We start from the raw sequence: 27,251 nt of genomic DNA, 5'->3' as shown, positions 1-27,251 counted from the left end.
CCCTCTATAAAGGAAGAGCTCTTAACCTGGGATTCATAGAGCATCATACACAAATGTGTATGTGTATTTTTTCCCCAAAGTTCATAGGGTACATGAGGCTCTGTAAGATGTCCATGACTCAAAAAGTTTAAGATACGTTGCTGTAAAGAGTGTTGAGATTCTAGTTTTTAATTAAGAGAAGATATGTAAGTAAGCCTTTGTTTTATTTTTCTGTAATTGGTTTTAAGTCAAGTAGACAAGCCCTCTCAGTAAGACTATTAATAAAGAATGAAAGAGTACTTTGACAATAAACATTAAGAAGTGGGATCTAAAACAGTTGGCACAACTTTTCCCATTAACATAGTGGCTTTATGTTGAACAGAGGCCACTGAATCTTTTACTGTTGGTGATGATGTTTAATTTCTGTTACATAAAATAAATAACAAATTTATAAAATATAAGTCTCATTGCAGAAAGGTTAGAAGGATTCTCATGTAGCAGGTTTCCAGTCAGATCACTGTAAAGAGGACTGTGAACATGTTTCAGAAAGCTAATAAGAAACTTAATAAAGCAAGACACACCTATTGTACAATTGATTTTTTAAATGAATATATATTAGTATGAACTATATAAATTACAAGATTCAAAGCAATGGTGCAAATGCACTGCAAACTATGCACAAAAGTAGTGACTTGGATGGAAATCTGTCAGTGCTATAAAAATACTTATAAACAAAATAATTTTCTTTTGATAAATCTACAAGGTAGAAAATTAAAAGTATTTACATAATTGGTTACTAGATATGTGAAAAATATACCATGCTAGAACAATCTCGTTCCAAAGTTTGAAACATAATTTCTGTCAGAAATATTCTTCATACAATGTATGAACTTAATAACTTTCTGGGTATAAAGTTCTTCTTTATGTGATGGATGAGGATCTCTCTGAATTACATTTTGTTTAGAATTTTGTTTCAATTGGTACCTGGAAGAAGAGAGAAAGTTCTTGTTTTAAAAGACTTGTTAAGTTCTATCCCTTTTAATAATCATATCTTGTATTTAAAAGGAGTAAACATGATCAATCTGATTAAAATTGGGAGCTAGAATTTACCAGATTCACCAACAAATTTGTCTTCAATTTTAATGATCAAACGTTTTCCAGGGATATTTGGTTAATGTAGACCCATGTGACACCATGTTGTAGTAGAAGTGTATTTTTCAAAGGCCTAATTTAACCAAAATAATATAATGTGTTGTAGTAATTATTTCTTGACATTTGTTTCAGGGGCCACACAAACTCCAAGGGCTTATGTGTGCTGGCCAGGGACACTCAGATTTTACATGAATCACCACTGGTGGCATAACCACAACCGCCGATTTATCTTCCTCTAAGTAATGCAAGGGGCTTGTGTTAAATCTAAAGCTTTGATCAGACATTGGATTGAAATTCTGTTCCTTTACTTTGTCTCTTAAAATTTGGTGACAATTCTGAGTCCAGCTGCTGGGCAGAGGGTTTCTGGTAAGGCTCTCTCTATAGAATCCTCAGACAAGGTGCTAGGTGTGAATTTTCCGGGAAGCAGAATCATGGTTCCCTCACCCCTCAAGTCTATCTAAATTTCTGGAATGGCTTTTTTATCTAAGGTTTTTCTATTTGAACTCTTAATAATCATGCAAGGTTATCTTATGCTATACATTGCTTCTAACTTAAATTCCTTTCTGATACTCTTCTTAGACCTTTCTTCATATGAGAGAAGACGACAAGCATTGGATTCTTCCTTGGGACCCTCACTTCCAATAGTTTTTCACGAAAGGATAGAGCCAGTATAATATAGTCTGTAGAGCATAGATCTTGACATCAGACAGATCTTGCTTCAAATCCTGTTGCTGTCAATTTGGTGCATGACCCTAAGCAAATTAGTTTAACTCTGAGCCCTTCTAATTTCCTCATTTGTGAAATGAAGATATCTTCTTTGCATGTTGTTGTAAAGATTGAGATCATGAATGTAATGCACCTACCATATACTTGCTTTATAGGGGATACTCATTTTGATTTGTAGTTCTGCTTTTCCCAAACTAGGGACAGACCTTTAAAGGACTGAATATTCTAGAAATGAATGTTGTAGAATGGAATGGCACTATACAGTTAAATGATTCAGCAACTCTTTCTAGTAAGGAAGTGAAGGAACCTAACATTCAGCACTAAGCTAGATCCTGGCTGGGGGCTTCCCATGCCTGTAGGGGTCAGGAAGTGTATTTAGCTTCTCAGCTCCATCATGAATTCGTCTGTAGCTGGAAATAGTATTTCCTTCCCTGCCTCATGGATTATGACGAGACCAGAATAAGATCTTGGTTGTAAATACTTTGAAAACATAAAACATTCTCTTTCTGTATGCTCATTATTGCACTAAGAGGTCTAGTATCATGTTTTCCATCTCTTTTTATATTGATCTGAGTTTATTTTCCCCTAATGTCCCTATTAGATTGGGATTGCTTCAGTTTTCTAGGCTCAAACAGGTGCTGGACTTTCTATAGCATGCTGGAAGAGGCCTCAGCATTTTTGAAAGTTCTTTGTCATACTGTCTATATATATGTACATAAACCTGCTGAAGATTCTTACCTGACATTCCCGATTACGTAATCCTCCGTTTGTATTGATGGTGAAATCATCAAGTTTTGCTTCTACTTCCTGAGAAAACCAAGATGGAATTAAGAATTAGGAATATGCTTTTTAATATTGAAAAATAAAGAGAAATTTAAGAAGTACAGGTGGTTGTTTATACAAATGTGAAAGTTGCCCAAAAGTTGATACCTGACTGGGATTAAACTTTGAAGTACTGTAATCTTTCTTCATCAAAATATGCAAAACAGCATCATGGATTGTTAAGAAAAATATTGAGTCCTTGACTTCATCATCAAAAAATTCACACCGTTTAAGCTTTTCAATGAAGTCATCTGAAGAGAGGAAAGAAAGAATAACAGAAAGAAGTTAAGTGTTTGACCATGGGTTTCTCTTTGAGGTTGGGGACTTGAATGTCTGTTTTCAAATGTGCATTTCACTGATGTTCGGTAAAGTGTTTGGGAGTTGCCCTAGTACAATATTAGCGTACCATTAGTACAGTGTCTTCTGGAACTGACGGGCATCTTTCTAATAAAATTACATGTAGAATACCTTTATGTAAACAAAAAGGATCAAATGAGAAACACTTTTAGGCAGGAGCCTTGTGGGTTAATTTCTCTTATTAATAACAGGAGCTTCAAAGGTGGCTTATTACTAAAAATGGAGGTTCTGCCAAAATAGAACATACAGTCACGGACCAATGTCATGGTTCTGAATTTACCAATTAGCTTACTGTAGTCCATTTTACTAAAGCTTCTGGATACCATCAGAAAACATCTTCCTTGGCTCCCTCCATTACCTTTCCAGTAATCTTTGAGGAATTACTACTATTCTTGGAAGAACTAACCTGCAGCTTTGGCTCAGATCAGTCAATCAAATATTGCCTCATGTCTGTTATATGCAAAGCTCTGGCTGGGTAGGATCAAAAGATAAATTAGACATGAATCTTGCCCTCGAGGAAGACAGAGCACATATATACTATCTTAATGAAAAGTGTAGAATCATAGAGGCAGGAAGCAATCTAATTTTTTAAATTAATGTTTTTTCTTGGTTCCTAAAATAATGCCTAGCATATAGTAGGTCCTCACATTGTTGTCAAATGAATAAGAGGGGCACAGATCATGTGCTATGGAAATTCATAGAAGGGTAAAGGTTATTTCCTCTTGGCAGGATTCTGGGTTAGTTAATGAAGCAGATACCATTTAAAAGAATGCCTAGGATTTGGGGAGAGAGGAGGAAGAGAAGGTATGAAAGCGTGGAGGTGGGGAAGTCTGTTCACAGGGAAACTCAACAAGGACAAGACCTAGCAGTAGCTGCCATAGAGGGAGATGAGGGCATTGTGGTCGTCAGGATGCAGGTGGCACTCAGTGAGCAAGGGTGATGATCTTAGTTAAGGACCTAGAAGGATGCCAGGCAGCAGAGGCAGCAGGATGAGATGGTTTCAAGAGACCTAGGATGATGGAAGAGTAAAATTGTTTAATGGATTACTGAGATTAAGAGGATATTTTTAATTATAAGGAACCCTTGAAACTAGAGTAGATCTGTAGATTTTATGGACAGGAGCCAGTACAGAGAAAAATTAATGCCAGTTTCATACCTCCCTCAATTTCACTTGTCCTCCCGTCCCTAAAATGCTTTCTCCCCGACACTTTTAAGATTGATTCGTTCACTTTATTCCAGTCTCTGCTCAAATGTTGAGTTTCTGGACATCCTTAATCACCTATGTAAAATAGCATTACCCCTATTGCTCTATGTCTCAACCCTGATTTTTTTCTTCACAGCATTTATCATTACCTGAAATATCTTTGTTTATTATCAGGCTTTCCCACTGGACTATAAGCTTCATGAGAAAGATTAATGGGATGAGTCAGAAAATGGGATGGGAGAACATTCTAGGGGTGGACAAGGACACTGATTAGTTCTTTCAGAGGACTTAGATGAGAAATGATAAGGAGCTGTATTAAAGCTGTAGAAATGGAGAGGAAGAGACTGATTCAATATGAAATATTCATGGTGACTCACCGAATATAGAGGAATGGGGAGGAGAGATTAAAGATGGCTCCAAAATTTGTACTTTGGGCAACTGGGTGGGTATGTGGTGATGCAGTGACCAAGATAGAAAAGGAGAAGTAGTAGTTGGGGGGATGTATATATTTAGTTTTGAATGTGTGTATCTTAGGTAGTTGGAGGACATCCAGATGGTTGAATACACAGGTCTGCTGCTCAGAAAAAAGGTCTGAGCTGGAGATACAGTTTGTGGGTTCATTAACATATAGATAGCAGTGTGGATAGGAACCAATGTGAGATACTGCAGAGCTCTGAGAGTGGTGGGAAGGGACTCAGAAGAAAGGTCTTTCAAAAGTCAGGGAGACAGAGGCCAAAGAAAGAGCCCGCTGTTAAAGCTACAAGAGAATGAGGCTGGGATGGGGGTGGTTGATCTTTGACAACGTGGATATCATTGATGACCTTGGCAAGGGCAGCCTCATCAGTGAAGTGAAGCAGAAACCAGGTAATTATGGGCGGCTAATTCAATGGAGGCAAGGAAGAGAGTAAACAAACCTACTTTTTTAGGAAGTTTACAGTAAACTGTGGTTACATATTCACTCCTTTGCTGCCTGTTAAACTAGAATTCAAATTGTAAAGTTAATTATGTGTCAGATCAGATCAGATCAGTCGCTCAGTCGTGTCCGACTCTTTGCGACCCCATGAATTGCAGCACACCAGGCCTCCCTGTCCATCACCAACTCCTGGAGTTCACTGAGACTTAACACAACTCAAATATGAAGATGCTGTTTCCCTGGAGATTGCTGTTGGAAATCTACAAATTAGACCTTCTTGGTGATCATAAAAAATGCCTGTTCTTTGGAGACGCTGTCTAGATTGAGAGCTAGCAGTAAAGGGATTATCAGAAAATAAAACAATTTACCGTCAGTTCCAACAATATACACATCTACCTGGATCCTGATAAATTCTTGCAGAATCTGTTAAAAAGAAAGCAGATCTTCCTTAGGGAACAGTTTCACTTGTCAGAAACGTAAAGAAAACTATCATAATTGTGTCTTATGCTAATATGTTGCTTTCAGAGCCCTTTACATTTTGAAAAGAGATAATACTATAGAGATACTAAAATTAATAACAAGGCTCTATGACAGAAGTCTAAAGGAAAGAACTCTCCTCTTCAGTAAAAAGTTAAAGACGATCATTCTTGAAGGAAGTATAATGAAAAAATGTCTGCTCTGATTCACAAGAGGAACTCTGATGTAATTTTTAAACAGTTTATTCTATGGAATGATCTTTACTAGAGCTTTCTATCTATATAAAAGTTTTAAAAAACCCATAACCCATATGTTGTTCATTATTCCTGTCCACAGTGCCTGTATGTGTCTAGCACCAAAGAATCTTTATCCATTTTCCTGGTCTCTAGGCTCATAACAAATGCCAGTAGTGATGTGAGAAAGGTTATAAAAGGTAAGGAAAGTAGCTTGTCCCGTTTACATTAATATCAGTAGTGATCATTAATATCACTATTATTATCATCAGTAAAAACTTGGAGGCTGTACTGGGCTGAAGTAAGAATTGGGACCTTCAGGAAACCTAATGTAGAGTCCCTGTCCTTTGTGCTATATGCCAAGATCAAAAAATAAATGTTATGTGTATTTCTCCTTCAAAACAAAAATAAATAGACAAAAGCAAACAAAGCAAAGTCTCAAAGGTCATGTGATACTAAGATTTTTTTAAAAGGTTAAGTTTGAAGGAGATGAAATTAATCCTGTTTTCTAATTTTATATCCAGTTCACCTATACTTAATAGATCTTAGCTCAGTTTTTATGTAGGCAGATTTCTGTTTAAAAAAAAAAGCAAAAGAGGGGGATGTGGCATTCTTAAATTTTCTTTATATCTGTTTCAGCATTTCTGTTAGAAACTCTTTTAGAAACGTTGACAAACCTGTGGTAAGGAAATAGCTTGCAACCAGATTGTTCCAGTTCTGTTTTTTAAAATCATATGTGACATATATTCTTTCATATATCTAACTTAAAAAAAAGGACAAATTGTTATATAGCCAAGTTAAAGTTCATTGGCTTATGACAGATGAGGATGAAAATAAAAGGACCACTATTCTACTTTCTTGCAAGATCTCTATTTCAGGACAATAGAACACCCACAAGGATTTGAAGCACAGCAGAATTGGAATTTAATAGGATTGTGAGCAGTATTGTCTATAAGCACATGTTAGAAATTATATGCAGTCTCATGGGAAATGCACTTTTAAAGAGTTCACCAAACACACCCCACCTGCACTCCCTCCATGAAATATTCTAAGATTAAATTTTACTTCTGCTTAAGCATGCATGTGTTATCTAAAGGAACATCCGTCCATATGTACAAATTTTTTTTTTAACCTTTAGTCACTGATTAGTTGTTTTCATTCAGGAAAAAAATTACCGTTTTGAGACCCCTCATTGAAGAAACATCAAGAAATGACACTGCTGAAAAGTCAAGAATGAGGCTGTGGAGGTTGATTTTAGGGACCACAATGTTGAGAGGGAGATTAGCATTCCAGTCTATTTGGAAAGGCAGGTCTTTGGTATTGATGGGCTGATCCAGCTCTTCAATCTTATCATTGTCCAGCTCTTCATCAGAATCTTTAAAGCCATCAACAGTACATATAAATCCTTTCTGCAAGAGAGGATACTCACATGTATAAAAACTCTGACCAAGAAAAGCACTGAATGTCAAGGTAAACCAGTGAATTTCTGAAGCATAGAGTCAAAGTTGGCTCAAGTGATGGGATTTTAATTATTTTATTTGGAGAATAAAAATTTTCCCTGGAGAATACAATTTTAAAGAGACCCCTAAAAATATGACACTAATCGACACACGAAGTACCTTGTTTATCTGCCGTTTCATTAAAAGGAATGGAACCAACCACTTGAACTACATTTTACTAAGCTTTTAGCTGTAATATGTAGAAATGTGAGAAAGAAGCTTACTGGTGTTACTTGTAGCAGGCCTTTCTTCTGCAGTTTTCGGATTTTCTTCAAAGCCTTGTTGCGCTTGCGAAGAATTCGAAGTGGACGAAAGCCAACCTGAAAAACCATTGCTGTGTTACAAGAATGCTGAATATTCTGCTACTTGTATAGCATAATTCTACTTATATAACCTAATTCTAGCTATAGTATAATTCTACTTAATTAAATGGGACAGTTATAGCATAATTAAATGGGATGGGTTGAGGGACTGGGACATATATGAAAGATATTTACATTAAAATTAAAATTTGCATTGAAATTCAAAATTTAACATCATCACTGAGGGCATTGTATCAGACCTATGGTCTGCTACTCCGTATGCAGTTACCTAACATTCAGAAACCCCTGTACCATTCAGGTCTTATCCCTAGAGTATCCACAAGTGGATCTAAACTGTATTTGAAGTTTTTGTTTTCTTTCCACAAAACCCTTAGGGAATTTCATTTTATTTTTTTCCATTTGTTGAATATGAGTCATATCTAATTAGTATCCTGCTTCTAGATATTTTTTATTCTATTAGAATTTTTACAATTATACTTTATAATATCTATTATATGAACTTTTTATAATTTTAGTATTAGATCTGAGGGTACCTTTCATTTTTTCCTTTCCAAAACAAATGTGTTCTTATTGCAGTAATATTTAGCTCCAGAGTAATAAGTACGTGTGTGCATGCTTAGTCGCTTCAGTCTTGTCTGACTTTGCGACTCCATGGACTGTAGCCCACCAGGCTCCTCTGTCCATGGGATTCTCCAGGCAAGAATACTGGAGTGGGTTGCCATTTCCTCCTCCAGAGGATCTTTTTGACCCAGGGATCAAATCCTCATCTCTTATGTCTCCTGCATTGGCAGGAGGGTTCTTTACCACTAACACCACCTGGGAAGCCCAGAGTAATAAGGAGGATCAAATTATATAATAAAAAACTCTTGACCAAAAAATGTAGTGAGATGAAAAGATACTAGATTAAGAGAAAAGAACAGCATCTAAAGCCAGATAGACAATCTGATCCCATTTTTGTAAAAAAAAAAAAACTTGGGTAGAAAGATATTTGATGCATAACAGATGACTAAAAATAGTTAGGGTTTAAGGCAAGCTCTATGTGAGGGACAGAGTGTACCAGAAAGAACATGAAAGAGTGCTGAGCTTTTGTTTCTTAACCTTAAAGTCTGCTTTTTTGTCAGCTTCTTTCCAGTCCACCAGGGACACTAGTTGTTATTTAGTGTTAAATATTCATTTATATTTTATTTATTCATTTCTAAGTATTCACTTGCTATCCTGAATCTCTTCAGTGATGCAGTCAAATATTGTTTCTGAAGTTGATTCCCAAGGAAAATCTATAGGAGACCATCTATCTTATGGTAAGTCTTTTTACTTTACAGCAATATATAATAAAAAGAGTCTCTATATTGGACCTTATATAAAGAGTCTTGTTTCCTAACATATTAATGGACCCCTTATAAGATAGTTCCACCTGGGACAAAGGATACAAAAATATGAACACTACGCATCTGCAGTATATGTAAAATCAGTGACCCTCCTCCTTGTTATAGAATAAGTATTTCATTCCTAGGTATTCAGTGGAATTAAAAAAAAAATTAATAACCCCAAACCTTACAGCATCGATAAGTTTCTGCTTAAAGAAACTAATGTTTGCAAAGTAGATAGGAGATGGACATCTGAAAATCTTCACGCCTTCTGGTTCATATATCTGTAAGGCAGATAAATCATATTAGATGGTGCCCATTAGATTTATGTTAATATTACTTAGCAAATAAGAGTAAAAAAATGAACCTTACTTCAGAATAATCTTTTCTATTCTTATAGATGTTGCTCCTTCCAACATTAGCCAGCATGCTGCATTTGGGACTGTAGGGAAAATCAACACCAAGTGAATCATTCATGCATATTTATTAAGCCTATAAGGCTAACACTGGTGTTTTCCTAGCATCGCAAAGCAGGCTCACTTATCCAATTTAAAATTTAAAGATTGGAAAATTGTCATGCCATCATGCCCTGGAGGGCAAACACCTTGTTTGACTGACCCTCCCACAGCTCCGAAACTGTCTCCTCTCCCATCTTCCACATCCAGTTTACAAAGCACTTCCATATGCCTTTGCCATTTTGATTCTGAATATTACAGTTATTGGGTGAAATAAGGCAGATACAATAACCTTGTTGTATGGATGAGGACATGGAGAAGTGTTATGACTTGCCTACAACCGCTCAATTTGTCTCTTATGTTTGATGAGTCCCAAAGAAATGAATGAAATAAGTGAATAGAAGAGTGTGGGAACATCTCAATGTAAATGTATTCCATCAGTCCATCAAATTTAAGTATGATAACACCTTCTGTTGTAGAACACCTTAGATCCCAAGAAGCTTTCTCTCTCTGTCACATCATATAATCCATCAAAAACTGAGTGACCACATGGTGGTGATATTTTATAACAGATTTAAGAATCCAGAAGATGTTTGGACGGGAAATCTGTTTGAATTCTGTTAAAAAATCAAGACTTCTAAGTGGCTTTTGTGGCATTTTAGGTTGAAAGGGGCCTTTGAAAAGTTCTCTAAATCCAGCTCCATGATTTCCAGGTGGAAGTCCAATCTAACAACCTGCCCAGAGGAACAACCCTCCCTCAGACACACAGAATCTCAGAATCTTCTCAGGAACACTTGCCCTGTGTTTAACAAGTCTGAGGCAAAGACAGTAAACTTGCTCAGAATTACTTCCAGTTTACAGCTGGGTAAACAGACTCAGAGATTTATGATTTATTTGAATTGTCAAAGAAGGAAGCAGACCAACAACTGGTAGGATTCGGCTGATGTAAGGTTGGGCCATCTTTTGCCATCAGGCCTTGGAGTGAGGCAGAATAGACTGGCCAATCCTCTTTTCTTTTCTTTTAGCAGGGTGGGGTTTGCATTGTAAGGCTTGTGGGATCTTAGTTCCCCAACCAAGAATCAAACCCACACCCCCTGCACTGAGAGTGCAGAGTCAACCACTGGACCACCAGGGAAGTCCCAGTCTGGCCAGTCTTGATAGATTTGCATACTTATCAACTAAACTGCTTTCCCCCTAACCAGTGACAGGTTTTTTTCCTCCTCTGACCCAGGCAAGTCAAAGCCTGCAAGGATGCAGACCACAATGAGCACTTACAACTGAGTCCTGAAGACGATAGTCAGGAGCTGAAATGCCACACTAGCTGCCAGGCCTAAACCGAGCCCCAGGACAACGGCAAAGATGAAGGTCATGACCCAGATTAGCTGTCAAAAAAAAGCAACACATACATTACCGTTTACTACTCTGATTCAAATACAGTGTCCTAGGTTCAGAGCTATAAGAAAGCATGAACTTCTAGGGCCCAAAGCAGAGGTCAGGAGTACACAGTAGAAGGGAGCTGCCTTCTGGTCATTCTGCTGGCTCAGGTTCAGAAGCTGCAGAAGCACAAGCAAATCTTTTCAAAAATCCCAAGAGAGTGTATCCATTTTCTAATCCCATCCCTGAACCAGTTAAGGAAATGACTGAATCTGTCCTAGCTAAAATTCCAGAACCGGTTGCTGTTTGTTATTAATCAGTAGAATCTGGACTAATATCTTACTTTTGGTCTGCTGATTTAATTAAAGGCTACCGTCTCTGCCGGGGGCTTCCCTAGGGGGCCCACCTAGTAAAGAATCTGCCTGCAATGCAGGAGACCAGGGTTCAATTCCTGAGTCAGGAAGATGCCCTGGAGAAGAGAATGGCTACCCACTTTAGTATTCTTGCCTGGAGAATTCCATGGACAGAGGAGCCTAGTGGGTGGGCTATAGTCCATAAGGTCACAAAAAGTTGGACACGACTGAGCGACTAACACTTTCATCTGTACCAGACTCCTAGCATGTCCCAAAAGTTACAAGTCCCGAACACTGATCTAGCAGCTGCAAAACTAAACCTGGCTTATTACTTTATGCTTGTTAAGAACCATAGGCTATGTTAACAAGCCTTTTTACACCGCAGACTTTGACCCTGATGTAATTTAGGGACACAGCTTCTCAGAGCAAGGCTTGTTGAGAGTGAGGGGAGCCTTTACAGAGTGTTTCCAAAAGGGATGTTCAGAATTTGAGTTCTTCATAGATTCTCTGGACACTGCCATATGAGGTAATGAAGACCAGAAGCAATGAATACCGTAAGATTCAGAGTTTCTGTGGCATTAGAGATAACTACAAGAATTTTAAGAAGAGATCTAAGAAGTTTTCTCTTTGTGCTTCATGGACTATTTCCTACTTGTAAGTAACTCATCCTTTTTCATTAAAATCCCAGAGAATAATCATTAGAGTGTGCAGTTTCAAGATAAAACTTAAATAAAACAAACTTAGGTTATTTGAACAGGTAGATAGAAACAAAATTTCCCTTTGTTTACAATATAAATATACATTTTACATCAGCATTAAAATGCAATTCCAATTCTTCTCTCAGATAATATCACCTCTACTTACACAATCATACTTATCCTTTCGCCACAATCTTCGTATTTCCACAAACTGCATCAGCATTCCTTTCAAGTTTCCAAGTGCTAAAGCTGCCAGGACAGACTGTAGAAAGAGCAGATGTACTTTGAGATAATCCAATAACCATATAGAAGCAAAGGTGAAGGCTGTAGATAAGTGAATCCTTTCAAGGGCCTCAAAGCCTATCAAACGATACACCCTTTTCCTGTACAATTCCAATGCATAGCACAGCAGCCCTGGAACTATGACCTATCCCAGGTATGATTTTGGCTCCACCACAGTGACAGGGACATGCCATCTGATAGGACTTACTCATCTGTACCTGGGGACAGAGAAAGGCAGATCTGAAGACCTGTGACTGAAAGCAATTCTTTCTAATCAGAGATAGTCTAGTGTGTGTCTGTTTACTGTAGTAGGGAGTGGGTGTTGCTCTTTGTTAAAAAAAAAAAAAAAAAAAACTCAGGGAGAAGCTTCAGTTCAATTCAGTTCACTCACTCAGTCGTGTCCAACTCTTTTTGACCCCATGGACTGCAACACACCAGGCTTCCCTGTCCATCACCAACTCCTGGAACATGCTCAAACTCATGTCCATTGAGTTGGTGATGCCATCCAACCATCTCATCCTCTGTCCTCCCCTTCTCCTCCTGCCTTCAATCTTTCCCAGCATCAGGGTCTTTTCAACGAATCAGTTGTTTGCATCAGGTGGCCAAAGTACTGGAGCTTCAGCTTCAGCACCTGTCCTTCCAGGGTCAATGTACTGGTTTTGATACTGCAGTGTAGCTGTGTAAGATGCCACCCTTGTGGGAGCTGGATGAAGGGTTCATAAAACTCTGTACAATAAGCCTCCTGCTTTGGGGAACTTTAGTATAACACAAGTCAAGTGCAACTTGCAAAGGAGACATGTTATTTTCTTCTTTTCATTAATTTGTACCTGGTCAATATTCCATGGAAAAACAATTTGAAACTAGGTAAATAACAAAGGGGCTTCCCTGGTGGCTCAGTGGCAAAGAATCTGCTTGCCAATGAGAAGACTCAGGTGCGAACCCTGGATCAGGATGATTCCCTGGAGAAGGAAATGGCAACCCACTCCTGTATTCTTGCCTGGGAAATCCGATGCACAGAGGAGGCTGGCAGGCTACAATCTATGGGGGTCTCAAAAGAGTCTGACTTAAACTACTTAGTGACTACTTAGTGACTAAACACCCACAAATAAGAAGGACCTACTGTATAACACGGGGAACTATACTCAGTATCTTCTAATAAGGGAGAAGAATCTGAAAAAGAATATATATGTATAATTGAATCACTTTGCTGTACACATGAAACTAACACAGCATTGTAAATTAACTATACATCGATTAAAATTTTTTTAATTAAAAAAATTTGTAACAGTTTACAATGAAATACATACACAATAACTCCTTAAAAAAAATAAAGATTACAGAGCATTGAGAAGCCACAGGCAGGGAAAGGGGGATCATTTTTACCAGGAACCGGCTATCCTGACTGTAGTTGATACTAAGGATTAACTATTAAAAAAATGCTTAGAACTCCGCTGATACTTAGTAAGTGCTAAAGGAGCATTCATTCTTAGCTATCGTGAAAGGTTATTTTGCCTTCATATGATAAAAGCAGACCAGTTATTTAGATGAAACAAAAAACATTATAGACACAGTGATCTAAGAATTGTCAGATGGATCCTTTACAGAGTAGGGCCTTTGATTAACATCCTGGCCAGTGTTGTTGGTGTCGTTTATTCACGAAAGAGATAGGATTTTAAGTGGCAATTGCTTTTTTTTTTAGTTTCTCCAAATTGAAGTGGGTGAGGTAGAGACCAAGGATACACACAGGAAGAACTACACCAGGCCGAATTCTCTATGTAGGGGGGTTGTGTGTGCATTTATTTTTATTGAGATATACATTGTTACACATAATATTTCTTCAGGGGTGACTTTTTGACTCCTTTTATGCCACTCCTTTGGAAATCAGGTTAGCATAGTAAGAATGCATAATTTTGACAACAAGTACTGTGCACTGTTTGGCCAGGTTTGGGATAACCATATCAGGACACCAGAAACCTGGGATAAAACTCATGTTCCAGCTACCAACCAACCAAGAAAAAGGCCTAGATAAAAACCAACAGACTTTGGTGGACTGTGTCCTCTGTCTATGTCCTCTGTAGTCAAAGGTATAACTGGATGTTTGTAGAATAACAACAATAATAATCTCCCCAATAAAGGGTATCATTGGTTAAGTGTTTATCATGTTCCACACCCTGGACTAAATATTAATACTTCACATGCCCTACTTCATTTAATTTTCACAACAACTCTGTGAAGTGGGTGCTATTTCCCTCTCTATTTTACAAATGGGCAACTTGAGGTTCAGAGAGGTTAAATAATCTGCCTAAAGCACAGAGATAATAAGCAGCAGAGCAAGATTGGAAGAAGGTCTATAGGACTAGAGCCAGTGCCCTCTGTACTACCTCAAAATCACATTAACACTGCAAAGAACAATATATTGACCATCATTTGGTTTCCTACAGATCCTGTGTTTCCTAGGGCCCACTGTTATTTTTGTAACCTGGGTACTGCAGTGATGGACAAAGCAAAACACTACACCCTCAAAAATTACAGTTCCAAAGAGGCAGACAGAGGAGCATGAGGGTAAAGGTGCAAGGTCAAAGTCTAGCCATTTGCTCCCATCCATCAATCTGACCGTTTTGGTCTTGGAGTCAAACCACACTCTGGGAGCTGCAGGGCGTACTCCTAAGAACAAGTTGTGTGGTTGGTAGTACCATTCTCTGAATTCCATACAGGCCTCAATGGCATCAACCTTTAAGAAAATCTTCACTTTAGTCAACCCATACGGAAGCTTCAGTGCCAGGGTGCCTTCCAATCTAAACATTAATCATATCTGGGGTAAACACATAGAGACTGAAGAGTAGAGTTGATCAGCAGAGTAGAACTGATAAGGCAGTGTAGAATTTTAAGAGTAGCGTTGTTGGGTATTTGCATTCCTAACATTTATAAAATAGTGCCAGGAGAGAAAGAAATATTTTTGGCCCATGGAATATTGGCGAAGAAGAGTACTTGAGAGTTTGTAGATACTCATTTTCCCTAGTTTAGTTTATCCCTCCTGAGTTTAAGAACCAGAGCCCTCGATTCATCATCTAAGGAGAGAGATGTCAGCCTGAGGGATGAGTGCTACCTTTTGTAGAGGCTCCAAGAGAAATCCGATGGCAACGATGACAATCAGCACAATGATAGCAGAGATAAGGCCAGCTATCTGTGGAGAGGAGAACATTCTCATCACAAACTCAACTTTCCCCCAGGGTTCCAAATTCCCATTGACTCAAGCAAAGACGGGCCTCTTAGCAAAGACCCCCCAGGACCTGAGTTTTGCCTCCTGTACTCTCCTGGACCCCTGATCTGGAGAGAGAGGTACTTGCTGCAAATCCTCTGAACGATCCACCAAATATGTTACCTGCTCCCATGGCGATCAACTCCTGACAGGAGAGCAAGAAGGAATCTTTTTTAGATGTAGCACATCAATATTATGTATGCAAAGTAGTATTTCAAGTTGCCTAATTAGACCCACTGTCGGTTGTATACTTACCTGATTGCCATCAATGGGATAATCATACTTGAGGGAGTAGACGCTGGCCACAGAAAAGGCCACTGCAAAGCCAACAATGGCAATGCCAAAGCAGTCTCCGATGGTATCTTGGAAAGTCTGCCTGCTAGGTGTGATAGGAGCCTGAAACCTGAAATTGAAATTAAGCAAGTCAGAATGTTGCCCACCTGGTTAGAAGCCTTCAACAGCATCCATGTATCCTCAGGAAAAAGTCCAAATTCCTTAGCAATGCCCCAATGGCCCCTTCCCCCACATCTTGCTTAATTACTACCATTTCTCAGAATTTAGACTCCAGCTAGACCAAGTTTTCTTTGTTTCTCATCACCCATCCTCTCCCACCTTGGAAGCTTCTAATTTGCTGTTCCCTCGGCCTGAACCATTCCCTTCAATCCCATCATTCCCTCCAGAAAGTCATTTCTCATCCCCAAAGTCAGGGTTAGGTGAGATTGTCTGTGCTTCTCCAGTGTTTGATTCCTCCTGTTTCCATCCGCCCTCCCAACAGGAAACTCACACCAGACCCAGAGCAGGGACAATGACTAGTTCACTGTTTTAGGACCAGGATCAAACACTTTTCACAGCATATATCGGGTGGTCAGTATTTGTTGAGCAAGTCAATGAATGAATGAATGCATTCTAGGCTGAGTTGTGCCTTTCAAGTATGACTAGCAAGAATTTAGCACCACTGAATACCTTGCAATCTGTTATCTTAATGTTGAAAAGCAATGCTGCCTGGATTTGATATAAGATTGTAAAACTAGTCCAATGATAGTGATAAATCTGATATGATTTTGCTAGTATAGCTACATTACAGTGTACATTTAGATCAATGTAAGCTTCCTGCAAAACATCTCAGATCCCAGTTGTATTGTGACATTGGTTTACAAAGCATCGCTCATGATACCTCCAATAGTTATCCATGGATGAAGGCTCTTTGAGCAAATACAGTTCTGAGACAAGTAAAGCAAGATATATTTCCCTCCATTGATAACAATAACCTTTCATGGGAAACTCGTAGCAAACAAGCCCTGGACTCTGCCCTGAGCTCCACTAATCGGCTACAGCCAACTGCAGCCGTGATGGAGAGTGGGTTTCCATTTAAAGTGAGATTGTGTCAGGCAAACACTGAAGTCACAGAGGATATGTCTGTGTTTATACCTCATGGCCTTAGAGCAGTTAAATAACATTTACTAAAATGTTCAGCTCCTATAAACATCTGTTTCTGATGTAAAACTTATTACAACAGGGTTAACTGGGTCCATTCAATTCTTTTTTAATTGCTGTTCATGTTTTGTAAGTGTTAGTACAGTTTTAGCTCTAATTTTGAAGGAGAACTATTATTTCATATTCTGCAGCTTTTATAAATCAGAAAGTTAGCTAGGAACATTATATATGTAAAATATAAAATGAGTGATACAATTTGCATTTTATACAAAATACCCAGAAGCCTGCTATTATTATTTTGTTCTAGCCTCTAAACACCATAGGCAGAATGATGTGATGGGGATTTGCAGTCTGAAAACTGGACTGATTTCCTGGCTGTGCTACTTACCCAGGTTCCTCATTTGTAAAGTGCTGATAATAACACTTGTTCTCTTTTCTTCATAATTTTTGTGGAAGGTTCAAATAAAACAATGAATGTGAATACTATTCACATACTGTAAAGTACAAAGTGCCTCTTAGCTACTATTACAGTGTCCCTCTGGAATCTGAATATATCCTTGGTGTTCTGTTTACTATTTCAATGATCTCTCTCCTTTAGCCAAGTATTTGCATTCAGTGTACATGACTTCACAAAGTCACTTCTAAGATGTCATATTCATTAATAGCAGATTAGCAATAATTAATAATCATTATCTTTCACTTATATTCTATTTGCAAACACCAATGGGCATTTAAAATGTTCACTCAATCATCATTCAGGAGAAGTGGGAGTGTGAAAAGCATGTAAAGTGTCTGGCACAGTAATTTAGGTGATAAATTAAGAATAGCAGTAGTGCAGTTTGAATACTTACAGTAGGCCAGGCACTTTAGGACATCACATGCATTAATTAACTCACTTAATTCTTACAAAAATCCTATGTAATAACTACTATTTTTAGCCCCATTTTTTACAGCCAAAGATATTAAGGCACAGAGTTTAATTATTTGCTGAAGGTCAGGAAGTGAGTCTGGAGTAAATTCTAGGCACTCTGCCTCTAGAAAGCATGAATTTGCTTACTGGGCTACACTGCCTCTCTGTAGGGTATGATGATCTATAAATATGTCACCCCCTTCTTCACCCACACATACTGTGGAGAGATGTCCGTTGACATTTAAAATACATTTACTAAGTAATGTCACTGTAACTCAGTGATCTTAAGTTTATCTTTTATTTCCAACATCCTTCTGACAAGATAAAGTATAATCACTTGAAAGTTGCAGAGTAGAGAGAAACCCTAGAAATAGTCTTTCAACTTCAGCCTAATTTCTACTATTTAAAGTGATATTTGTGATCTAAATATCACAAGTTTAACACATTTTTATCTGGTGATAAAAATATTTTTTGCTTAAAAATATATATTTGCTTCTAATAGAATTTCCCTGGTGGCTCAGACAGTAAAGCATCTGCCTACAACGCGGGAGACCCGGGTTCAATCCCTGGGTCCGGAAGATCTCCTGGAGAAGGAAATGGCAACCCATTCCAGTATTCTTGCCTGGCAAATCCCATGGATGGAGGAACCTGGTAGGCTACAGTCCATGGAGTCCCAAAGAGTCAGACACAACTGAGCGACTTCACTTTCACTTTTCACTTTCTATTAGAAGTTAGTTATTTTTAAGTCAACAATGAAATGCATATAAATTCTTATTCCTAGAATAATTCTTAAATATTCCTAGGTACTGGAAGGAGGGAAGGTTTTCATTTTTGTTTTCGTTTTGTTTCATTACCAGGAATAAAATGTTTCCTTGGTAAGCAAGCTGGAAGAAACTGATGCGATGGTCAGAAGGCAGAGAGAGGAAAGAGCACAAAACTGGATCTCTCTCAACAATTGAATAAAGGCAATGGACTACATTTTCAAACTCCTTGTACAAACTGCACCTCCCAGCCTTTTGGAGCGGTAAGAGTTGCTCTGGACTTGTTTTGAACTTGATCTTGAGAAAGGACAGAGTGTGCCCATCTGGATTGCTCAAGCAGTGTGTGGCAGGTATTCCTTCAGTGTCTCCTTTGAACTATTGGAACTTGGCTCCAGTAACGTCAAACAAAATACTACATAATGTTTATGGTAATTAATGGCCAGGGAAATCTGGTTTCTCTCGGTTCTTTTTTATGAGAAGGAACAAGTTTAACCTCTTTTTCTGCTTCTACTATCTTGCTTTTACGTGCATGGGAGTCCCTTCTCTGATTTGTGCGTTCTTTCGCGTGGAGACACTTTCTGATATTAAGAACTGCAGACCTGATGTCCTTCGTGACTTATTCCTAGAAGGACAAAAGTGAGCCTTCCTCTTGGATGCAGGATGGATGCCAGATGCAGGGAGAGTGCTGAGGAGGGTTAGTGCCTTTCAGCTTAGAGTCCTCTGTCACTACTGCTAGCTCTCTAATTGGTGCTTGGAGAGGCCATCATGAGAAAGACACTTACCCAGGTTTCATCTCCCCAATCACAGCCACATTAAACCTTCTTTTGAAGTCAAAGCCATAGGACACACCTGTTGCGATCACAGTCTGCAAAGATGCAAATTGCCCATGTTAGAAATGGGAGATGTCACTAAGAGTCTTGCTTTGAAAAAAAAAAGTACCATTGCCAAAGGCCACTCTTTGACCTATTACATAGGAATCTCAAGCTCAGGTTTGGCTACTTTTTGAAAAGTCCCAAGGCAATTCTAATGTACTACTGAAACAGAACCACAGCTTCATTCCAATGAGTCCATCACCAGGCTTCTCTTGCCTTACATGGAAAGAATAAACCCCAAATCGTCAAAGCAAGTTATTAAATTATGAATGAAGAGAAATACCATACTAAATGTCATACCAGAAACTGCAGCGAGATTGCCTGTCTCGCCAAAACCTCCTAATTTACAGAGAGGGAGGGTTTTCAACATAAAAACACAAGGCAGAAGGTGAGGGTGGGATGATTTGAGAGAATAGCATTGGAACATGTATATTACCATATGTGAAATAGATCACCAGTCCAAGTTCAATGCATGAAACAGGGCACTCAAAGCCAGTGTACTGGGACAACCCAGAGGGAGGTGGGAGAGGGGTTCGGGATGGGGGACACATGTACACCCGTGGCTGATTCATGTGAATGTATTGCAAAAACCACCACAATATTGTAAAGTAATTAGCCTCCAGTTGAAATAAATAATTAATTAAAAAAAAAAAACACAAGGCAAACAAATTATGAAAGGAAACCTGAAGATGATCACTTACCACAATGAGTTCAATTGGGATGGGCACTGGAAGCTTGGCTTTGTAGCGCTGATTTATTTCTTTAACCACAAATACCACCACCAGGATAACCAAGGATGTCACAAGGTCTGCAATATTAGTCTTCTCTATTTGTGAGAATACGGACTCTAGGACCTGAAAGTATAAAAATTAAAAAACCCAAGTGCTATATTAATGTGTAATTTGGATACAACACTTAATTCCAAACACATAAAAATAAACGTAAGACATGAAAGGACTGACAGATGGAAAGCAATTGCCTGTTCTGCTCATGTTAAACCCTAGTAACTGTAGAGACTAGCATGGAGATACGTGAAGAGTAAGTTAGCATAGCATTGTCATCACACTGGTTTATCGATGCTCTTCATCTAGTGTCAAATTTTCTGGGATGCGTTTCACATTTTTATAACTGGTCTCTTCTACTCTTAGGTGTCATTGCCATCATTTTTGTTTGTTTCTTGTTTTTATTATTGGAGGAAAATTGCTTTACAATGCTGTGTTAGTTTCTCCTGTACAACGAAGTGAATCAGCTTATATGTATACTTCACTTTTCATTTCATAATCAATACTATATTGCTCTGTCCAGGGAATCACCTTTCACCTCTGATAGTTTTTCTTAGCATGTTTCCCCTTAATTCCTGGCTTTTTTTTTTTAAGGTTCAGACCCCTTATATTTCTTCATTGACTCTCTCTGTCCCTTTGGAAAATAGTTTCCTGGCTAGCTGTGCGCTGTTTACAGTCTTAATTCCCAAGGCCAGTTGGATTTCCATATCTATGGGATCTGGACAGCTCAAGCAGGCCCAGACTAGATCCCAAATGACTCCCAAAAGATTCCACTTCTGGAATAGCTCTGAATGGGAGTGAGAGAGGTCTGGTTCCAACTTGGAGCAAGTTTTGTCTCAGACTCCCAAACACTGTCTTGATAGAAGCACTAACAAGCCCCAAAGTCAGGAAAGAGAAGGAAATAACAAAGAACAGAGAGGGAAGAATTTAAGCAGAGACTTAAAAAAGAAAAAAATAGAAAAGATCAATGGAACTAAAAGCTTGCTTTTTGAAAAGATAAACAGAGGAGACAAACCTTTAGCTAGACTCACAAAAGAAAAAAAAAAGAGTGAGGACTTAAATACATAAATTCAGAGGCGCTAAGAACACTGTTTGTTCTAAAGTACATCCTCCAGAGGAGAGAAGAACCACTGTTCTGTTTACATATTGGCCAATTTCCTTTTGCTTTATAAATAAGGATACATAAGAGTCAGAAGAATTTCAATTCTAAAAAAACAAGACCTGCTTTTTTAGAAATAGGGATGCAGTGCCATCCAATTAGCACATTTCTTTCAACATAAGATTTTGAGAAAGATTTTAAAATGTGCGCCATCATTTTTTTTCTTTTAAAATATACCGAAGAGTCAAATCTAAAAGAAGTGATACTTAATTTCTGTTGTTTACATCAGCTGCATGGGAGTTGTGAAAGATTTTCAGTGTTGTTCTCTTTGCCACTAATTTTTTCTTCATGTGAATACATTTCACAGCCTGTTGATTTCCTGGAAGTTGTTAAGTAAGCCCCACAGCAAAGGCACAAAAGGAAAGTTCTCTGGGAAACACGATAGTGAATTTCATGTATTCCTTATCTTTGAAGCAAAAAAAATACTCACTTTAAAAAGTGAAAATGGATCGGTGTGTGCCGGGACTGTCAGCTGAAACATAAATTTGAGCTGGGAAACCAAAACATGAATAGCGGCAGCGGTGGTGAAGCCACTGATAAGGGACTCGGATAGATAAATCACCACGAAGCCCAGCCGTAGAACCCCCATCAGCAACTGCAAAGAGAGGGCAGAGCCTTGTTAGTGTAAATTCACAATACACCTCGGCAATCTGAAAGATCAACCACTGAAATGGTTCAAACTGTGGAGATTCAGCCTCCACTCTTGGGTCTGGAAGAAAAGTGTCTCAGCCTCCTGGAACACCTTCCATTAAGGTACCTCCTTCTGCTTCCCTCTTCCCCACCCCCACCCCAAATGTTACATGGTGTTCAAATAGCACATCATTTCAATATACCTCCAAGAACTAGCATGTTTCTTTTCTTCCCTCTTTTGAAGGCAAGGTATTCTTAGGAGACTCACCCCATAAACTTTTCATAGCAGAATTTTATCTAACATCAGTCTTCATAACTTTTTCCCGGGGAATTGTCAGTTACCTTTTTTTGGTTGCTGTTGCATGCATGGGCAAGCATCCATTCAGATTCCCTCAAACAAGTTGGTCGACTTTTGTTGGAAAATACATAACTGTTTATGACATCAAAACTGCTTGATTTTAACTGAGGGCAAAACTGATTCATTCCCCCAAAGCATTAGGATTTTGCAATAATAAGGTAAATGGATATGGAAAGTTGGCCTGACTCTCCACTCCTGTCACCAGAATGCAACCTAAGCTGTGAGTTTGCAAAAGCACTAGAATCGGAGATGCACTCAGACTCCATCACTGAGTCATGTCACTATGTCTTGGTTTGAATTGACTTTTTTTTAACGCTTTTGTCTTTAGGCAACACCTTGAGGAGTTTGACATTATCACTATCTAACATCTTGAGGACAGGAGAAAGCAATGGCAACCCACTCCAGTACTCTTTGCCTGGAAAATCCCATGGATGGAGGAGCCTGGTAGGCTGTAGTCCATGGGGTCACGAAGAGTTGGACACTTACTGAGTGACTTCACTTTCACTTTTCACTTTCATGCATTGGAGAAGGAAATGGCAACCCACTCCAGTGTTCTTGCCTGGAGAATCCCAGGGACGGCGGAGCCTGGTGGGCTGCCATCTGTGGGGTCGCACAGAGTCGGACACGACTGAAGCGACTTAGCAGCATGGTGGTAGGGGTGTGGCTTGGGAGTAAGTCTTTAAGCCCCTCTCTAATCTATGTGGACTATAGAATTCTCCAGTCAACGATATTGGAGTGCGTAGCCATTCTCTTCTCCAGGGTATCTTCCCATCCCAGGGATCGAACCTGGTTATCCTACATTGCAGGCAGATTCTTTACCATCTGGGGCTTTCCTGGTGGCTCAGATGGTAAGCTTCAGGGTTTCCCTGGTGGCTGAAATGATAAAGAATCTGCCTGCAATGTGGGAGACCCGGGTTTGATCCCTGGGCCAGGACGATCCCCTACAGAAGGAAATGGCAAGCCACTCCAGTATTCTTGCCTAGAGAATTCCATGGACAGAGTCCGTAGGGTCACAAAGAGTTGGACATGACCGAGGAACTAACACTTTCACTTTCAATAAGAAATTGGGCTTCCCAGTTGACTCAGTGGTAAAGAACTTGCCTGCCAATGCAGGAGCTACCAGTTCTATCCCTGGGTTGGGAAGATCCCTTGGAGTAGGAAATGGCAACCCCCTCCAGTATTCTTGCTGGGATAGTCCCATGGAAGAGCCTGGCGGCCTATAGTCCATGGGGTGGCAAAGAGTCAGAAACAAGTGAAGTGACTGAGCACACACACACAATGTGAAATGAGAAAAAATTTCCTAGCTGCCAGTCTCTCTATTACTTGCATACAGTTCTGTTTAGTAAGAACTGGGAGTGTATCAATTCCCAGGTATTTTATTGAATTCAGCATTTACTTGTCATCACATGTGCCTCCAAGTTCTCATTTTTCCTACTTTCCAGACCCACATTCACTCCTCTTTGCAAAGTGGATCTGTCCCTCTTCTTATGGTTGCCATGAGTGACTCTTCTTAAATTATTTCCAGTGGGCCACTGAAGGAGGCACAACAGGAAGAGTTGGGAGGGGTGGCAAGAAGTAGAAAAACCAGAAAGATGTGTACCAGTCAGGACACATAGATTGGGGAGGGTAGATTATGTGACAAAATGCTCACCTGGATGATTCCAGAAAGAATTGTAACTGTTGCAGCCACTATCACTTTCTGCTCATCTATTGATGAATCGTTAGTCATTGAGCTATTAGCGAATGTTGAATCAGCTGCACTGTCTGTTGGGGTTAGTCTCACAACTACTGCTCCCACCATCATACTCAGAACTGGAAATGGACCTAATAAGACAGGGTGAATTGTAGTCATTATGCTTCCCCATAGCACAGTTGTCTTTCAACCAAAATGTAGCATGTAGAAAGATTACCATCTGGAGTTCTGGTCTCCTTCCCAAGCCCCAGTTCTAATTTGTAATTACAAGAAATTATGACTCCTCTTCTGGATGTTGCACAATATGGAATTGATACAATTCATGACTGGGGCTTCCCAGGTGGCGCCAGTGGTAAAGAGACCGCCTGCCAGTGCAGGAGACATAAGCGACTGTAGGTTTGATCCCTGGGTTGGGAAGATCCCCTGGAGGAGGGCACGGCAACCCACTCCAGTATTCTTGCCTGGAGAATCCCATGGACAGAGGAGCCTGGCAGGCTACAGTCCATAGGTTTGCAAAGAGTCGGACACAATTGAATCAACTTAGCACGCATATACAATGCATGGATAACATCATTAATAAAGAAAAAGCAATGAGCATTAATTAGCCCAGTAATTCACTTACCCACAGATATGTGTCTGGAAGTGCCCAAGAAAAAGTAGATGATGACTGGGAAAAAGGCTGCATATAGCCCGTAGCCTGGGGGGATGGTGACTAGCAGAGCAAATGCTAAACCTGTAAATATACCAGCATCAGTGTTTTTATTTCATGCAAAGGGATCATAGAAGTTTTTATTAGGGTCTTCTAGTTATTTAAGATTGCACCTTAAAACTTGTTTTATTAACTCAAATGTATCAAAGATGTAAATGTAAGAGCTAAAGCTATAAAACTATTGCAAGAAAACTTAGGTATAAACCTTTGTGTCCTTGAATTAAGCAAGGGTTTCTTAGTGACATCTATAGCATAAGTGGCCAAATTTAAAACACATAAACTGGACTCCATCAAAATGTAAAAATGGGTACTTCAAAGATACTATGAAAAAGGGAAATGACATCCCTCAGAAAGAGAGAGATTACCTGCAAATCATATGTTGGATAAAGGTCTATTATCCAGAATGTGTAAGCAACCATTGCAACTCAAAAATAAAAGACACATAACCTAATTTTAAAATATACAAAAGATTTAAATTAGACATTTCTCCAAAGATATACAAATGGCCAGTAAGCACATGAAAAGATACTCAACATCATTAGTCATTAGAAGAATGCAAATCAAAACCACAGTGAGACACCATTTCATACTCAGTAGGATAGCTAAAGTAACAAAGGCAGACAGTAACAAGTGTTCACAAGGATGTGGAGGAATTTGAATCTTCACCATTGCTAATGAATTATTATATGACACAGCAATTATACTCCTAGGTATATACCCAAGAGGATTAAAACATACATTCACACAAAAACTTGTGTGCAAGTGTTCATAATAGTATCAGTGTTATTCATAAAAGCCACAGGGTGGAGACAACCCAATGTCCATCAACTCATGAACGCACAAACAAAATGTAGTGTATCTACAGAGTAGGATCTTATTCATCCATAAAAGTGCATGAAGGACTTGTACATCATGGGAGAAACTTGCAAACATTATGCTAAGTGAAAGAAACAAGACACAGAAGATTGATATGTTCTATGATTCTGTTTGCATGAAATGTCCAGAATAGATAACTCCAGTGAGACAGAAAGTTGTTGCCAAGGGGCTGGGTGGAGGGAGGATGGGAAGTGATTTGCAAGAGATTTGGGGGTATGCATATGGTGAGAATGTCTCAGAATTATTTAGCCATGATAGTTGCAGAACCTTAGTTGCACAATATTTTGTAAATATCCAAAACAAACAAACAAACCCAATACTGAATTTACACGTTAAAAGGATGAATTTTGTGATATATAAATTACATCTCAAAAAAAGTTACCTTGCAGTACAGCCACCAGCCCTGTGCTGATTCCAGAAACAATGTCACTGAGGAGCCATTCCTTTATGCGATATGCTGGCAACCAAGATGCTATGGGGAACGAGGAGAAGGCAATTTTCTTGGCCCTTTGTGCAGAACAGCTGAAACAATGAAAACCACAGGTCAGTTAATTAATATCCAATTTTAAGTTTAGTACCTATTGTAGATGGAAATTTGTTAAAGATGATATCATTTCACTAATCTTCCCACTAATATTCACCTCTTTACACGTACTAGCTGCCCTGACTACCACCAAAGGATTTTTTTTTAAAGAAAAATATTTCTTTTCTTTAGCCACAATAGAACTTATTTGTCATCCTCAGCTTGACTTGTACAACACTTGACAGAAAATTTTCCTCTGTCCTCATCTATCAGTTTTCTGATATGAAAAGATTGTGTCGAGAGCTGAGATAGTGTTCATTTCAGAGACTACCTTTCTAGCCCTGGAGTAGGAGGTTTGGAAATCAAAGACTGACTCTGGAGACTGGGCTAGAAAGAAGAACTTGGAAGCTTAAAAATTTCAGAGAAAGTGCTTCATTTACTCCTAATACCAGTACTTTAGAAAAATATCTTACCGGCACAACTTTTTGAGATGATCCAGAAGCGTCTTATGATGTCTTTGTTTCTTCTTATGGTCTTCCCCAAAAGCATTTGCAGAATACACTGGCCTGGCCACAACATACTGATTCCCAATGGGCTCGATCATTTTGCCCTCTCTGAGGGTTGTAGTAAGTGGAAGACCTTTGAAACTATGTGGCAAACCCTTCTTGCCTTTAGCAGGTTAAAATGCCTGAAACCAAACAGAGCTTGCTTCTTAAATAACTCAGAGATAATGTGATGCAATTTACAGATGAGTGAGCTCTGAACTGAATGTTACCACCTTTTGAGATCAAAAGAGGCTGGATTAAGGGACCTAGACTGTGTTTTGTGACAATGATATCTCTTTTTACTGCAATGAGCTGGACATGGATTCATTGGGTAAGTAAACAAGGGTTTTGATTGATTGATTTTTAAAAGATTGCCAAAGAACAATAGGAAGTGACTCAGTTTACTAACCAGTCAGTGCATTTTTGATTTGTAAAGCGAGATCTCAAGAAAAGAATTTACTCATTTTTTTTTTTTTTTCAGTAAAGTTTCCAAAGTTATGGCATTGTGGATATTGGGACAGATAAGATT

At 38.9% G+C, this 27,251-nt stretch overlaps 1 protein-coding gene across 1 annotated transcript; it reads right to left on the bottom strand.

Moving 5' to 3' along the window:
- Positions 1-374: 374 nt before the first annotated feature.
- SLC26A3 (solute carrier family 26 member 3) lies at positions 375-26,883 on the bottom strand. Its single transcript, XM_086396839.1, has 20 exons — positions 26,651-26,883; positions 26,037-26,176; positions 24,692-24,802; positions 24,028-24,200; positions 21,819-21,983; positions 20,149-20,301; positions 19,358-19,440; positions 15,726-15,873; positions 15,502-15,615; positions 15,318-15,395; positions 12,096-12,191; positions 10,780-10,886; positions 9,422-9,491; positions 9,241-9,333; positions 7,587-7,682; positions 7,039-7,272; positions 5,522-5,576; positions 2,788-2,930; positions 2,596-2,664; positions 375-963 (listed from the first exon to the last, which is right to left on the bottom strand). Exons 1-20 carry the CDS (start codon positions 26,779-26,781, stop codon positions 940-942), a joined length of 2,283 nt encoding a protein of 760 aa, XP_086252965.1. The 5' UTR covers positions 26,782-26,883; the 3' UTR covers positions 375-939.
- Positions 26,884-27,251: the final 368 nt, after the last annotated feature.

Source organism: Bos grunniens, chromosome 4 (assembly GCF_055505025.1).
Source record: "Bos grunniens cultivar Pamir isolate PY7600 chromosome 4, Bosgru_T2T1.0, whole genome shotgun sequence".
NCBI classification, from domain to species: Eukaryota; Metazoa; Chordata; class Mammalia; order Artiodactyla; family Bovidae; genus Bos; species Bos grunniens.
This window is presented reverse-complemented; position numbering and strand designations above follow the sequence as displayed.

Bases quoted from the DNA above. Each gene is read 5' to 3' on its own strand.
- SLC26A3 (XM_086396839.1), bottom strand. From the start codon at position 26,781: ATGATCGAGCCCATTGGGAATCAGTATGTTGTGGCCAGGCCAGTGTAT. The intron at 12,192-15,317 runs GTAGCACTCATC...CTCTTTCTACAG, and splicing joins TCTTGGAGCCTCTACAAAAG to TCTGTCCTGGCAGCTTTAGC. The intron at 964-2,595 runs GTAAGAATCTTC...CTCTTCTTCCAG, and splicing joins TACGTAATCGGGAATGTCAG to GTACCAATTGAAACAAAATT.